Source organism: Spermophilus citellus (genome assembly GCF_964194105.1).
Source record: "Spermophilus citellus genome assembly, chromosome: 3".
Classification (NCBI taxonomy): domain Eukaryota; kingdom Metazoa; phylum Chordata; class Mammalia; order Rodentia; family Sciuridae; genus Spermophilus; species Spermophilus citellus.
Genome location: NC_138184.1, coordinates 22966493 through 22984419, shown reverse-complemented (window position 1 = coordinate 22984419; position 17927 = coordinate 22966493). Strand labels below are relative to the sequence as shown.

Sequence of the window (17927 nt, the reverse complement as noted above, 5' to 3'; positions counted from 1 at the left end):
TTCCTAAGCTACTGGCATTGGGACATTGCTTCCATTCACTGAGTCTTGGTTTTTAACCTATAAAATGGTAATAGGCACTGGGGGTGATCTCTAGGACTGCTGTGAATATAAAAATAAGACTGTGTATCAAAAGTCCTTACACAAGCACTAGCACTCAGTGGAAACCAATGTCAGAAGTCAAGTTTTTACTGACAATAAGATTACATCACTACCCTGACAAAAGGGTAATGTGAAGGTGAGAACAGAAACTAAGCCAAAAGTTACAGAATAATGGCTGCCAAAGAATTAAAGATAGGGAGTAGCAGGATGAAGTAGAAGAGGAATGGAATGAGTCCAAAAGTGTATGCGGGTATTATATTATTCTTTGGGTAACTTGTTGCTTTTTCTCTCCAGAAGTACTCAGTTCAATACTCAGTTGAAGTAGAACTGGGCTTCAGGATGGGCAAATTCAAGGCCACAGTTGAATTGATGAGGGCCCTAGAATCTCTCATTGTGTGTTTTATATGACTTGAACCCAATAAGACTGACCGAGTCATTTAGAGAGCTTTCAGAGGATTCAAAGCACTTATCACAGATGGCTGCACACGTTACGGGTACTCTTGAACAGCTGAATTAGAAACATTAAGGGATCAGACTGACTTATAGGGGCATACTCCAGGAGACAACAGGAAAGTATATTTTTTCCACTGGAAATATTCAGTCTGTTTTTTCTTATTAAGAAAATAAGTTATCATGATAATTTCAAATCAGAACATTTTTGCACCTCACTTTCTAGAAATTACACAGCAAATAAACAAAAAGATAAACATAGGGTTCAAAAACATATTTGGTATTTGACCTGAACTCATATGGGCCCCATGTATGGTACAGTTTTAATACATGGGTAAAAATTTATACATTTTGCTGCAGAAATATGTGCTTCATAATGGCATTGTCCGGGTGTTTCCTGTGGGTATCACGTACTGTGTGAGAATTATGCTAAATAAAAATTGAAACTTCTGAATTCCAAAATAAATCTGGGCCCAAGAGTTTCAAAGGAGGGATTGTGGATCTTTACAAACTTAATCATGTCAGACATTAGGCCATATTTTCCAAGCTTTTATCATTCTCTATCAAATCAACACTCTTGCTACATTTACATATCACCTGTATTATCATACTTTCTAGTACAGTAGTTTCCCTTATTTACATTTCCTCTCCCACACCATGGTTTCAGTTACCCACAGTCAACTGTGGTCCAAATACATTAAATGGAAAATTCCAGAAATAAGCACTTCATAAATTTCAAATTGCACATTGTGCTCAGTAACACAAAGGAATCTTGTGCTACCATGCCTGGGGTGTGAACCACCCCCATCTAGCATATCCATCTGGTCTTTGTGATCTGTTAGTCACTTGGCAACTGTCTAGGATATTAGACCCACTGTTGCAGTACTGTCCCACAGTGAAAGAACAGTGATGCAATTCAGATATGCCAAATAAAAGCCAAAGTACTTCCTTTCATATCATCCCAAGAGGAAAGGTGAATATAGTATAATAAGCTATTTAGAGAGAGAGAGCACACATTCACACAACTTTTACCAAGTACATTGTCATAATTGTTCTATTTTATTATTGTTAATATTTTACTGTACCTAATTTATAAATTAAACGTTATCACAGACAAGTATATATAAGAAATAGATATATATTTACAGAGTTCAGTACTATCCAAGGTTGTTGGCATCCACAGAGGTACTAGAAAAGGAGGGACTACTGCACTTGCCTTCAGATCCTTTTTCCTTAAATAACATACCTTTTAAAGAAATGCCTTATATCCACTGCAAAAGTTGAAGGTCTGAGAGGTCTGTTCTCTGGTTAAAGAGTGAGATTCTAATAGAATAGAGAGGTGTTAAAGACAGAGTAGAATGAAACTGAGATCTTTGCTTCAAATCATCAGAAAGCTCAAAAGAAAACTGAAAAAGAAATAACTACCTTTCTGTATGACTCAGTGTCATCTGTGCCATGCCAGCACACCATCTCCAAGATCCTATGCTTTGGGAAACTGGCCTAGACTGTCATCGTCCTGATACTCAGGAAACAACTCTGCTGAGAGAGGAAGTCTGTTTGGGGTTGGGGACATGGCTGCACAAAAGCATAACATAGCTGTGAAGAGGGCTCATTGTTTTTTCTCTTTTTGTTCTGTCACCCAAAACCTGTCAGCTGGATTCAGTGGTCACTTGCTGCAACTGTTTATTTATCAAATTGGCACCAAAGTAATTTTGAGTACAACTCTCTGGAGCATTCACAGCCTCCACTTGTCAAAGGACACCTCAGAACAATAGGACCTAGATGTGTAACACAGACTGACCAACGAAAAGGACCTCTATCCTTTGTTAACTACACTAGCCACTGTAAGTAATGGCCTTCACAATTGGTAGAGTAAGATTTATTGTAGAAAGAAAATACGTCAGTACTGAGAAGTACCTTCAAATAGATATCATCTACACATATTTTTGTAAAAATAAAATAAATTGGATACAAGGGAGAGTTCTTCCTTAGAGTAGCATACTGGGAGTTGGAAATGTTGGAGGTTAGAAATCTCCATTTTCTAACCATTTCAAAATTAAAAATATAACTACACATTGATTAAACTAAGTGATCAAAATTAACATCACCAGTAAGGGGAAAACATCATGAGCCTCTGGATGTGGTGGACCAATATCACTACTGAGGTATTCATGAATCTAATCATGAAGAAACATCAGACAGCCCCCAATTGAAGGAGATGTTGCATAAGCTTATACTCTTAAAAATGTCATGAAAGACAAAGAAAGACTGTAGGATTGTTCCAGATTAAAATACACAATCCTGGTCAGGTATGATGGCCACAAGCCCATGATCCCAGCAACTGTGGAGGTTGAGGCAGGAGGACAGAAATTTTGAGACTAGTCTCAGCAACTTAGGCACTCAGCAACTAAGCAGACCCTATCTCAAAAAAAAAAAAAAAAAGGGGGTGGGGGGGCTGGGGATGAAACTCACTGGTAAAGTGTCCCTGGGTTCAATCTCTAGTACCACAACAAAAATAAAAATAGAATCCCAGACTGTATTTAATATTAGAAAAAAATATATAAATTATTAGAATAGTTGACATAATTAGAATATGGATGTCAGAATAGTAAAAGAACTGAATCAATGTTAAATTTCCTGATTTTGAATACTAGTTAAGAGAATATCTTTTTTTTTAAAAGGAAATACATGCTATGAATTCAAGAGTATAAGGCAACCTCTTACCCTCAAGCAGTTTATGAAAAAATGCATACGTATGCAAATAGGAAATGATCAATATTAAAAATAGGTGACTGTGAGAAAGATAAGTGGGAGTTGTTTTACTACTCTTCCAACTTTTCTGGAAATTTGAAATGAGGTCTAAGAAACTTCTCCCAGTTCACGAGGCTGACATGGAAGCCAACATCATACTCCCGATTTCCATTTGGACTCACCATCCTTCTGAGAATCCTCAGCAGAAGCTTCTGCTCCTTTGGATCCTCCCTGGACATCAGCAAATCAGCAAAACATTCCACATTTTCAGGGGACAGGCTGTCTGGGTTTTCCCCTCCATACAGCTGAACCAGTATAGACAGACACTTGGATGAAACCTCAAAAATTTCAGGATCCTCACTAGGAAGCTGAAAAGTAATAAATAGGATACTTTAAATTCCATTGAAGATAACGTTGGTATTCCTCAAAAAGTACAGTAAAATTTGGCTCAGAACATCTGTCTGAGCAGAAAGTTTGACTAATTGAATATTTTTTGGAATGAATCTATTGTAAAGTTATAGGATAGCTCAAACACAAGGCTATTGGCACAAAATCAAAAGAAGATCCTGTAGTCTTTTTTTTTAAACCAAAGGAAAAAATGAGAACTAGTAGAGGATAGAGATGTATTTTACATCTGGCACATGCATGGATTCATCTCTATTTACGGGGGGAAGGTGTTGATGGATTTTTCAGGGGCAAGTTCCTTTAGATTCTCATTTACCCGTAACTTGCTTAGGGAAAATCCACTTTCTAGAGAATATTAAGGAATATTTTAGCCTTTCCTGCATCCAAATCATCATTGACTCTACAGAGGGGAGATACAGCATTGGTTCTATGTATACTAAAAGATACAACATGAAATAGTAATCATATTATAAACATTTTAATCTATTTTTAGTTTTTATTTTATCTGCAATATCTTTATTGAGATGTAATATTTATACCATATAATTCACCCAAAATGTATAATTCAACAGTTTTTAGTACATTCACAATCATGCAACCATTAATACAATCAAACCCATTAAAATTATTTTTGGTGCTCTGGATTGAACCCAGGGCCATGCCACACTAAACATACACTCTACCACTGAGCTATATATCCAGTCCCTGCAATGAATTTTAGAACATTTTCATCATCCCCAAATCTTACTTTAGTAAGATTTTTGCTATCCCTTTTTCCTGTGCTTTTTGTTTTTATAAGCTGGTGGACATTGAGAGTTTTCAATTTTAGGCTATTCTCAATAATGGTGCTGTGAACACTGTGTACTTATTTTTGTGCAAGCTTATGTTGTTTCTTTGGGGTATATACCCAGGAGTGGGATTGCTGGGTCATGTGGTCACTCTATGTTTAACCTTTTGAAGAACTGCCAGGCTGTTTTCTGAAGTTGCCATTTGCAACAACAATGTCTGAGAGTTCTAGTTTCCTCACATCCTAACCAATTCCTGTTATTACCTGACTTCTGCATTCAGCCCTCCTAGTAGCCATGGAGTATGATTTCCATTTGTACTTTCCTGATGGCTAATGATGCCGAATCTTCTCACATGCTTATTGGCCTTTTGTATATCTTTTTTTGGAGAAATAGCTGTGCAAATCCTTTGCCCATTTTTAAAATAAATCATGTGCAAAAAAATCAATATAGCATGTGACTTTTTATGATTGAGTTCTGATAGTTCTTTATATTTTAAATATGATTTTAGAAAAACAATTTTCCATTCTGCAGGTTCTCTTCTACTGTCTTAATAGCATTCTTTGAAGCACAAAATATTTTAAATTTGAAGAAGTTTCATTTATCTTTTTAATTCAGGGTTTATATACATGATTTTTGCAACATATCTAAGAGTGCACAACCAAGCTCATGAGGACTTATATGCTTTTCTTGGTAAGGATTGCTTTGGTTATCCTGGGCCTCTTATTTTTCCAAATGAATTTCATGACTATTTTTCTTTTATTTCTATGAAGAATGTCATATGAATTTTAATGGGAAAAACTCATAAAATATGTATAGCACCTTTGGTAGTATGATCATTTTGACAATATTAATTCTCCTATCCAAGAACATCAGAGGTCTTTCCATGATGTGATCCCATATCTAGAAGACCCAAAAAAAAAAAAAACATGAGAAAACTTCTAGAACTCATAAATGAGTTCAGTAAAGTAGGAGGAGACAAATCTAACACCCATAAATCAATTGTGTTCCTATGTTCCAATGATAAATCGGCTAAAAGAGAAATTAAGAAAATTATTCCATTCACAATAGCCTCAAAAAACATACTTGGGAATCAATTTAACAAAAGATGAGCTTTACAATGAAAAGTACAGAATACTAAAGAAAAAAATTGAAAAATACCTTATTTTAATTTTCCTTCAGTTCTATGCATTTTAAAATTTTCCTTTAAGACTTCATCTTTCACCCATCAATATTTAGAAGTGTGTTTTCTTTTTAGGTGTTGGAAAATTTCCATTTGTCCTTCTGTTATTGACTTCTAATTTGATTCCACTTTGGTCAGAGACTACTGTATGATTTCAGTATTTATTTTAGTTATTTTTTTTATTACTCCTTATTTATAGTAATCACTTACTACCTTTCTGCTTTTGTATAAGTGTTTGCCTTTTGAATATTTTAAACTTTCTTTTACAAACTTCCTATCCTATTTTCTTTCCTCTTAATAATTTTTAATTTTATTATCTTTAAGAACATTCATGTTACTGCCATTATTAGTACTAAGCAGGCCATAGTTGATACCTACTACTTACTTTAATGTTAGATCTAGTTCACAGCTGTTCATTGCTGCTGCTATTGTTAAATGGTTATCCCACCATTCCATTTTGTGGTAATTAATGGTGTACATAGGCACTGGACATTTATTCTAATGAGGTAATTGATCATTATTGTAGCTGCTGGTGCTTGTTTCCCTTTTTTCTGAAGAGGAGCTAGGAAGCAACTGGTACACTACAACTTCATAGGGCACAGACTCTGTAGCTGAACTATATCCCCAACTCAACAACGAAACAGTACACCTTCCTCCACACACAAACCAACCCTACTCAAGCTTCAATAATACTATAACACATAGAACAGGGGAGATAAAAACTCCAAAACAAAGACTAGATCCAAAGTAAATATGACTAGAAGGGAACATCAGGTCCCACTCTTTTTTTTTTTTCTTTAATAGGTACTTTTTTAGTTGTACGTGGACACAATACCTTTATTTTATTTTTATGTGGCACTAAGAATCAAACCCAGTGCCTCATGCATGTCAGGAGAGCGCTTTACCACTGAGCCACAGCCCCATTCCCAGGTCCCACTCTTGGACATCTATACCTACAGCAAAATCAGAGAAAGAACTCCAAAAAGATTAGAAAAACACATACCATTATAGCAGTTTAATAATGGTAAATTAATCCAGCAGTTCAGCAGCAAATCTACAGGCACTGGTGGTGAAAAATAACACTTGAAATACACTGAACTTACGTGATGAAGCAAATGGAAACCAACATGGAAGTCATTACAAAAGAGACAACTACATGCCAAAGGATGTCCTCAAAAAACAGGAAAAAAAATCTACCTCAAAAGATGTGCAAGTATAAGACCTCTGAAACATGAAGAAACAGGCAAACAAGTCTCCTCCTATCTAAAGATATAATCCCCCAACAAAGGAACACACACAAAAGGTGACAAAATTTCAGAGAAAGACTGAAAAATTGATTATTAAAAGAATTAATGAGTTAAAAGAAGATCTAAGAAATTAATTAAGAAATGAACTAAGAGAGCAATTATAGGAGGTAAAAGACCATCTCAACAAAGAAATAGAAACTCTGAAAAGGAACCACTCAGAACTAGAAAGAACGATACAATAAATCAAATAAAAAATTCACTCGATAGCATTACCAACAGACTAGATTACATAGAAAGCAGAATCTCAGGCCTTGAAGATAAGGCATTTGAGCTAGAACACTCAGTAGACAGTAAATAAAAATAAATAAATGCCATGCTCAGGATATACAAGAACTCTGGGGCAAGATTAAGAGACCAAACATGAGAGTCATCAGGATAGAGAGGGAATAGAAATACAGGCTAATGGCATTAAGAAACTTTTCAGTGAAATAATGTCAAAATTGTTCACATCTTAGAAATGAGAAGATCATCCACACACAGGATATAGAACCCCAAATAGACAAGATCAAAAAAGAACCTCCTCTAGACACATCATAAACAAAATGTCTAAAAAGAGAATGATAGAATATTAAACGCTGCAAGAGAGAAACATCAGATCACATTTAGAGGTAGACCAATACAACTCACATTAGACATCTCAACTCAGAATCTAAGAGCCAGAAGGGCTTGTAATGAAATAATGCAAGCTCTGAAAGAACACAATTGCCAGCAAAGGTTGTTATATTCAGCAAAGGAATCATTCATAATTGTATAAGAAATAAGAACTTTCCAAGATAAAGATAAAAGAATTCATGAATATAGAAATTACTAAAGAAATACAACAGAAAGAACTCAAACCTCACAGTTCTCAAATAGTTGAAGCTTTCCAGAAGAACAATTAAACAAATGAAAATTAAAAACAAGTTAAATCTATGAAACATACCAAAATGACTAGAAATAACAAACATGTCTCTGTAATAACTTGCTTCTCAACTTTCCAATTAAAATACATAGATTAGTAGACTGGATTAAAAAACAAGACCCAATTATATGCTGATTGCAACAGACTCATCTTATACACAATGATTATCAACAGGCTGAAAGTAAAAGCATGGAAAAACATATTCCACACAGAATCTGAAAACAAGCAGCTATTCTCTTATCTGCCAAAGAACATTTCAAACAAAAATTAATCAGAAGAGATAAGGAAGACAGCTAAGTGCTGTTAAAAGAAATAAACCAACAAGAAGATATAATTATAGTAAATATTTATGCCCCAATGTTGGCACACCTAATTCATAAAAACACTTCTTCTAGTTCCAGGTAGACTCCAATACAACAATACTTGGTGATTTCAACACACCCCCTCTAAACAAGAGACAGGTCATCCAGACAAAGTCAATAAAGATACTTCTCACCTAAATGAAACTATAAATCAAATGGAGCTAAGAGATATCTATGGAATATTTCAACCAAAACAGCTGAATACTCTCTCTTCTCAGCAGCTCATGAAACCTTTTGCAAAACAGATTATATTTTAGGAATCAAAGAAAGTGTTAGTAAATCAAACAAAACTGATATTATTCCAAGCAACTTATCAGATTATTATGGATTGAAGTCAGAAATAAAAAGCAAGAAAATTTATAGAAACCACATAAACACATGGGGATTGAAAGCCCCTTAAATGAGGAATGGGTCATTAATGAAATAAGAGGATAAATTCTAAAAATCCTAGGATCAAGATAGAACACCAATACAATTCCAAAGTATCTGGGACATTATGAAGGTAATACTAAGAGGAAAGTTTATAGCATTAAAGATCCACATAAAAGGGCTGGGGATATGGCTCAAGCGGTAGCGCGCTCGCCTGGCGTGCATGCGACCCGGGTTCGATCCTCAGCACCACATACTAACAAAGATGTTGTGTCTGCCAAAAAACTAAAAAATAAATAAAATTCTCTAAAAAAAAAGATCCACATTAAAAACCAAAAGATCCTAAATAAATAATCTAGTGCTATATCTAAAGGGCCTAGAAAAGAAGGAACAAATTAATTCCAAAACCAGTAGAAGACAGGAAAAAAAAAATAAGATCTAAGCTTTAATTGATACAATAGAACATTAAAAAAAACTACAATGGATCAATGCAACAAACTTCTATACTTCTAGATCTGATAAACAAATTCAGCAAAGTAGCAGGATACAAGAACAATGCTCATAAATCAACGTCTTTCTTATACTCCAAAAATGAGTCTGCTGTGAGGAAAATGACTCCAGTTACAATAATCTCAAAAAATACTTACGAATAAATCTAACTAAGGAGGTGAAACATTGCCACAATGAAAATTATAAAACACTAAAGAAAGAAATTGAAGAAGACCTTAAAATGTCTACCAGGTTCATGGTAAAATTAATACCAAAAGTAATCTATAAGTCACCATTAAAATACCAATGACATTCTTTTCAGAACAAAGGATTATAAAAACAGCCCTAAAATTTATATCAAAAACCCAGAATAGCCAAAGCAATCTTAAGCAACAAGGGTGAGGCTGGAGGTATAACAATACATGATTTCAAATTATACTACAAGCTACAGTAACAAAAATAGCATTGTACTGACAAAAAAAAAAATAGAAACAAAGACCACTGGAATAGATTAGAAGTCACAGAGACAAATCCATATAAATATAGTCATCCAATTCTTTGACAAAAGTGCCAAAAGCATATATTGGAGAAAAGATGGCCTTTTAAATAAACTGCACTGGGAAAACTCAAAGTAGATTGAAAACCTAAGAATTAGACCAGGAACAGTGAAATTGTGAGAAATCAACCCAGAGGCAATACTCCAATACATTGGCCTGGGCATTAAGTTCCTTAATACAAGACTGCTAAAGCTCAAGAAATAAAACTAAGAATAGGAATATCATTAAAATAAAAAGCTTTTGAACAGTAAAGGAAACAAGAGTATGGAGAGAGAGCTTACATCTGCATCATGTACAGCCAGAGGAATGAGAAGTTGTGCTCGATTTGTGTACAATATGTCACAATGCATTCTGCTATCATGTACAACTAATTAGAACAAATTTTAGAAAGACTACACATATCAAAATTTAAAAAAGAGAGAGAACTTATAGAATGGAAGAAAATCTTTGCCAGCAACTTTTCTGATAGGGGGTTAATATCCAGAATATATAAAGAACTAAAAATACTTAGCACCAAGTCCACTAATAAGCCACTCATAAAATAGGCAAAAGATGGTAGTGAGACCCTGCCTCAAAATAAAAAGAGCTTGGGATGTAGCTCAGGGGCAAAGCATCCCTGGGTTCAATCCCCATTACAAAAGATAAAAACGAAGAAGGAACATAAACAACGATAACTGTTGGCAAAGAGTTGGGAGGAAATGAGGTACACTTTACATTGTTGATGAGACTGCAAAGTAGTACAACCACTTTGGAAAGCAGTATGGAAATTCCTCAAAAGACTAGGAATAGAACTCACTGTATGTTCCAGCTATCTCACTCTTCAGTATTTATCCACAAGAACTAAGATCAGCATATTATAGTGATATATGCATACCTATGTTTATAGCAGCACAATCCACAACAGCCAAATTAAGAAACCAGCCTAGGTGCCCACTGACAGACAAATGAATAAAGAAAAGTGGTAAATATACACAATGGAGTTCTACTAAACAACAAAGAAAAGTGAAATTATGCCATTTGCTGTTAAATGGATGGAAATGTAGAACATCACGCTAAATGAAATAAGCAGACTCAGAAAGTCAAAGGTCAAATGTTTTGTCTCATATACAGAAGCTAGAGAGAAAAAAGGAATAAAAAATGGAAATTTCACAAAAATAGAAGGAAGATCAGTAAAGCAGAAGCAGGGGATCAATGGGGAGTAAGAAGGGGTGGGAATGGTGAAGAGGAAGGGAATGAAGTTGACCAAATCACACTGGGTGCACATGAATATAACACAATATATATCAACTTTATATGCAATTATAATGCATCAATTAATTAATAAAAGGAATATCAGAACAGAGAAAGGGGACTGGAGGAGGGAGAAGAGGAAAGGAGGGAGTACTGTGGATTAAATGGAAAAAATCATGTTATATGCATTTATGAATATGTCAAAATGAACTCCACTATTATGTGTAACTTTAATGCACTAAAAGTAAAACTATTAGACACCTGGTAATACCTGGCAATGATCCCTGAGAGATGGGAGACAAATAGCGTCACACTAGAAACTTGATAGGGTTTTTAGAGCAAAGAACACAGAGGGATCAGAGGTGGATTCCTTAAATTGTCTCAGCACATTTTATTTTCTTTTACTTTGTACCAGGGATTAAACCCAGGAGTACTTAACCACTGAGCCATCTCTCCGGCCCTTTTTTTATATTTTATTTTGTGGGTTCTGTCTCAGTTCCTATAGGGCCTCGCTAAGTTGCTAAGGCTGGCTTTGAACTTGCTATCCTCCTGCCTCAGCCTCCCGAGCTGCTGGGATTATAAGTGTGGCCATTTATGTTAAAAAGGCTATTTTCAGGGCTGCAGTTGTGGGGCAGTGGTGGATCGCTTACCTAGCATGTATGTGGCACTAGTTTTGATCCTCAGCACCAGAAAATAAATAAATAAATAGATAGATAAATAGATAAATAAATAAATAAATAAATTGTGTCCATCATGAAATACTACTCCACTATATTCAAAACAGAAAATAACCCAGGAGGTGGCTAGGATTTGGAGAAATTTGAGCACTCATACACTGTTAATGGGAATGTTAATGGAGCAGGCACTCAGGAAAACAGACTGGCAGTTCCTCAAAAGGTTAAACACAATCTTGACGTATAACCTAGATAGATACTCACAATAAAGAAGTATATATTTATGCAGCAATTTGTACACAGATGTTCAGAGCAATATTACTCATAATAGCCCCAAAAGTGGGAACAACTGAAAACTCCATCAACTGAAGAATGGACACACAAACATGGTACACTTACATGGTGAATATTATTCAGTAATAGCAAGGGATAAAGTACTTATACATGCTACAAACATGAATGAGCTTGGTACTAGGCTAAAAGAAAGATGAAAACATCACATTTTATGTACTTCCAAATATATTAAACACATAGCATAGACCAATTTATAGAAACAAAAAGTACATTAGTGATTGATTAGAGTTGTAAAGGGGAGGGAATAGAGACTGACTTCTTATGAGTTTGAGGTTGTTTTGAGGAATGATCAAACAATTCTGGAATTAGATAATGGTTGCACAATTCTATAAACATCAAAACCATTGAAATATACACTTTCAAAAGGTTAATTTTATGGTACGTGAATTATTTCTCAATGAAACCACTAAAAATACCAATTCTACACAGTCTCCATGCCAACTGAAGAGGAAGGAATTAATTATAACTTATTTTCCTAGATCAATGACATTCTGACACCACCAAAGACAACAGAAGGAATAAACTATAGAACAAGACCCCTCATGAATACAGATGTAAAAATCCTAAATAAAATCATAACACATAAAATTCAACATTATATTAAACAATAATTACAACTAAGTGGAGAATGTTCTAGGGATGCAGGTGTAGTTCAACATTCAAAAATTTACCAATGTAGCTGGGCACAGCAGCACACACCTGTAGACCCAGCTACTTGGGAGGCTGAGAAAAAAGACTGCTTGAGTCCGCAAGTTCAAGATCAGCCAGGGAACACAGGAAGACCCCATTTCAAAAAACACAAACACACAGAACTATCAATGTAACATACCATATGTATTCATTTCCTAGAGCGTCCCTAACAAAGTGCCACAAACTGGGTGGCTTAAAATAACAGAAAGTTTTTGTCTCACAGTTCTGGAGTCTAGATATCTGATAGCAAGGTGTTGGAAGGGCCATGCTTCTTCCTAAACCTCTGGGGAAGCACCCTTCTTTGCCTCTTATAGCTCACAGCCCTAGAACCCCAGCTCTTCTTTGATTTGTGACCACATAATTCCAACCACTGCCTCTAACTTCACAGGGCCTCTCTCTTGTGTCTTTGTCTCAGTCATAGTAGATGTGGGACCCACCATACTCCAGTGTGACCTCAATTTATTCTATCTGCAAGAACTCTGTTTATAAATAAGGATACTCTGGAATACTGGAGGTCAGAGTTTCACTATTATCTTTTTTTGGAAGATACAAGTTAATCCACTATATCATAACCCAAACCACATGACCATCTCATCAGAAAAAATACCCGACAATAACCAGTACCTATTTATAACAAAAAATCAGCAAGCTAGGAGTAGCAGACAAAAAGGATGCCTTTTCATACCACTTTTACTGGCCATTGTTTGGGACATTGTGGCCAGTGCAATCAGTGCATCCGCCCTCCTACCCAGACCTCTGCCCTATAATATCCATACTGGAAAGGAAGAAGTTATTTTATTTGAAGAAGAATGATTCTCTGTATTAAAAAAACACATGTAATTTATAAACAAACTACCAGTGTCTGTAAGTTCAACAAAATTAAAAGGTTTAAAAGCATCACACAAAATTAATTGTATTTTGCATGTAAACGACAATCAGAAATTAGAATTAAAAGAGTACCAGTAAAACAGCATCAAAAAATTATAAATCCTTAGAGATATGCCTGAGAAAAGATGAAAAGATCTATACTTAGAAAACTACAAAATATTGGTAAGAAAAATTAAAATTGACCTAAATAATGGAGGAATACACTTTGCTCATCAGCCAAATGACTCAAAATTGTTAAGATGACTATTCTCCCCAAATTAATCCATAGACTCAATATAATCTCAGCTGAAATACCAAAGGGTTTTTTTGTTTTTGGTAGAAATTGATAAGCTGATTCTAAGTTTCACATGAAAATGCAAAAGGACAGCCAAAACAAATCTGAAGGAGAGCACACATATAGACTCAGATGAATACAGGCAACTGAGTTTTGACCAAGGTCAATGACAACGCAGTTGAGAACACATTTTTGACAAATAAACAATATGTGAAAATTTTGATTCATACCTTGCATCATTTACCAAAATGAACTCAAAATAAGTTCTAAGCCTAGAGTTAACACTCTAAAAAAAGCTAAAACCATAGACTTCTAAGAGAAGAATAGGAAAAAAATAGTTTTGACCTTAGGTAGAGGAAATATTTCTCCGATAAGGCTGCTAAAGCATAATTTTGAGAGGAAAAACTGATGAAAGCTGATATTGACTTAAAACATCTGCTCTTCAAAAGACAAGGTTTAGTTCATAATATGCTTAATAAATAATAGGTAGTAATACACACACACACACCGTCGCAAAATGCCCCTCTAATGGAGAGCTAATGAAAAGTATTCTTTCTGAACAAAAGCCCTAAAAAACTGTGTCCCTCCCTACTTCTGGGAAATGTACATTTTATAAATGACTGCATTCCCATTTTTGTCTAACAACCAAGACTCTCAAAACCCAAACCATGGCTGGATATACCCATTTGCCATCCTTCATTTTCTCTGATTTTATTATCCTGTATTTTTTTGATGCTAACTTTCTTGCAAACATTCTTATTAGCTACCTCAAATACTAAGTGAGAGAGATGAGATATGAATACAGACATGCATATGTACGACTTGGAAATATTCCTAAGTAAACTTACATTTGAATTTTAAGAACTGTTTTATAGTAATCTAAAATCACAGTTGTACTGTGTTTACTAGTCCCTTTATTCAATTTATGCAATACCATGCATTTCAAAATATTTTTAATTATGCAGTCTATTTTTAAAATATTGCCTGGTATAGTGTTTTGTCAAAAATTACATGGGGATATTTATTTTCAAAGAAGAGAATATATTAACAAAAAAGGAAAAAATAATAATACAACATATCCTGTCCTTTTTATGCTGCCTAAAAGCATTTGAAGAACGGAAGCCCTCTATTTGTTAGGACATCTTTAACAAGCCTTCTCATTAGACCATCAGTCCTGTTCCTTTTTATTTTCATGTATCACTCTTGCCAAACTTAGCTGAAGGGGCAGCAGAAAAGGGTACATTTATGCAATGAAACATTCTGGTTGGAGACACTCGAAGGCATCAGACTCGGATATGGTTTTGGAAGGGAAAGAACACTTTCTACTGGTAAATGAGTTGAGGTGCTTAGGGATCTTGAGGATCAGAGATCAGCAGTGAGACTGTCAGGGAGGACAGCCTGAGAAAGAAATGGGAATTGGCTTGGTGGCGTAAGAAAGACACACTGACTAAACAGCTTAGATTATCAAACAAAAAAGAAGGAAAATGTGATTCACATCACGTTTGAACGTGGTAATTCCAGACAATGCACGGAAATATTACTATCCCTATTTTCCTAGAGAAATAGGGAAACTTCAGTCTGCTCTGACCCTCCAGGTGTATTACATTCTTAAATGTGGAAACTTAGAATAAAACCTGCCACTACCTTTATTTATTTGGTTATAAGTTTGTACGTTGCATTCAGGATTTTTTTAAAAAAATTCCCCAACAAATAAAAAATTACAAATAGGAAAAATGGGCCTTGACTTCTGAGATTCCTATACTGTCCTAACTTTCATAATGCATTTCATGGTCTCCTTGTCAGGAACTAAAATATGGAAAACCATAGGTCCCTTTAAAAGCCATAAACAAAGGCAGAAGGATATTTAAACAGTTCTATGGAAGTGGCCAAGTTTAAGAACAACAGAAGATAAATATATTAAAAGTGAACTCTAAGATGCTAAGTTTTATGGAAAAGCTTTGGCCTGATCATGTCACTTACTGCACTATTTTAGACATTCAGGTGGATTCTCTCGGATGAGATGTAGCTTTGAGATATCCACCCAAGAAGTAACCAAACGCCCCACTATGCTTCCACACATGCCCCCCTGCAATCTATTCCCACATGGGAGCCACAGAAACTTTTTTGAAAACTTAGATTACATCACTTCCTTGTTGAAGCCTCTATTTTCTTCTTGTTGCATTTTGAACACACTAGACACTCTGCTATGGTCAACAAGATCCTACGTGTCTCAGGCCCTGGCTTTTCCTCCTGTGCTCCTATGCCCACCACTGCACTTGCCTATTATGCCCTAACCAGTCTGGGCTTCCTTAACTAAGCCTACCAAGCATGGTGCCATGCAAGGTGTTTGCATCTGCAAATTCCTTGGTCTGCTGTCCATTGTCTATTTTCACAACAGCAGTTCCACATTAGTCACAGCTCGATCCAAATGCCACCATCTCAGAGTCCTCTGTGGCCACCAGTACACACACCAAAAACCCCTCATCTTATTCCCACTACCTTTCTTACCATCAAACCCACTTTGTTGTGCTGCAGAATAGCTCTCTTTTCATTAGTCAGACCAACTGTCACTCTCAGAAATGAGCACACCCATTCATTTGCCTCAGCCCATAAAAGCTGACTTGACCTCTTCTGGGAACCTGATACAGAGCAGACACCCAGTAAACATGTGCTAAATAAATGTACGAATACACATGCTGCATTGGCAAGACACCCAAAGACAAGAAGAAGATACAGAGATAACCTTGAATAATGTAAACTGCAAATGATGTAAGCATTTATATGCCAAATATTATTGCTCCAATGATTTTTGTCAACAAATTTCCCTGTAGAGGAAAATGTGAACATATGATCTTTATGAAAACACAATGACAGCCATATATTTCCAGGAAAATAATAATTTGATGAGACAGTAACAACAGGAACACTGCAATAGACATAAGCCATTACACAGAAATGAAAAGAAAGTAGCTATAGATGTAGGACAAGAGCTTAAAGACCTGACAGAAAAGATGTAAAATGGTAGGCCCTTAGACAAATTGGTCTCCACCAACTTGTACTATTCAATCAGTAGCATTTTAAATACTTACTGTAAGTTTCCAAAATTTAACAATTGGAAGATCTCATGTAAAAAACCTAAACTTCCCATTTTTTTTCTCTGGCAGGTAGAAGGCAGGTTCTCATTACTCATATCTACCACTGAACTGAGTCTGGCAGGAGTTCTCTAGAGCCTCATCCTACTAAATTCCTCACTTCTAGAACGATGCCCTCAGGTCACAGAGTACCTCTTTCTAAGCATATGGTTTGTCAATTGCTGTACCCTCAAAAGACAACAGAAAAATGATTTGATTTCTTGAGTGACATAGGTAATGCTTCCTGATACTGCTCAGGTTTCCAAATGTGTCAGAAGGAAAAAGACAAGGAGAAATGACATCAGCAATGAACTTGATAGGAACAGAACCTGAGAAAAGGAGGAATGTCTGGAGTAGCAAGGAAGATGGGGCTACAAAACAGGTTTGAAGCACCCCATGTGATAAAGAAGGCATACTGTGATTTGCATAATATCTTGAGGACAATTACCCAGGAGGACAAGCCAGAGAGAAAGGAGGAAAATATTTTGTTCAAATAAGACAGCACTTGGGCATGGACAAGACTGGAGCTAGAACAGGAAATTACAAAGCACCCTATGAAAGAGTGCTGGGGACAGAACGTCCTGATGGGCACTCTGTGATATGCTGACAGTGCACTGAAATGTACATGTGATGTGAACATTACAAAAGGATGCCCAGGCTACAGCCCTCCAGAGCTCCATTTGAAATGGAATGGCATGACAGTTAACAGGTGAACTGCTAGGGACCAGAGAATGGCACCCATAAGCCTCTCTTTTGTCTCTATGCATGGGAGATAGCAGGGAGTAGAGGGTACATTTATACAATGAAACATTCTGATTGGAGACACTTGAAGGCATCAGACTCGGATATGGTTTTGGAAGGGAAAGAACACTTTCTACTGGTAAATGAGTTGAGGTGCTTAGGGATCTTGAGAATCAGAGATCAGCAGTGAGACTATCAGGGAGGACAGCCTGAGAAAGAAATGGGAATTGGCTTGGTGGCGTAAGAAAGACACAGTGACTAAACAGCTTAGATTATCAAACAAAAAA

General features: G+C 35.8%; 1 protein-coding gene across 1 annotated transcript in view; it reads right to left on the bottom strand.

The window, feature by feature from the left end:
* Window positions 1–17927, bottom strand: part of ULK4 (unc-51 like kinase 4) — a 536768-nt gene that overhangs the window by 110608 nt on the left and 408233 nt on the right. The window contains exon 35 of the mRNA XM_081284376.1: window positions 3483–3668. Within this exon, the coding sequence (XP_081140502.1) occupies window positions 3483–3668 (186 nt within the window). The remainder of the gene's footprint in view (window positions 1–3482; window positions 3669–17927) is intronic.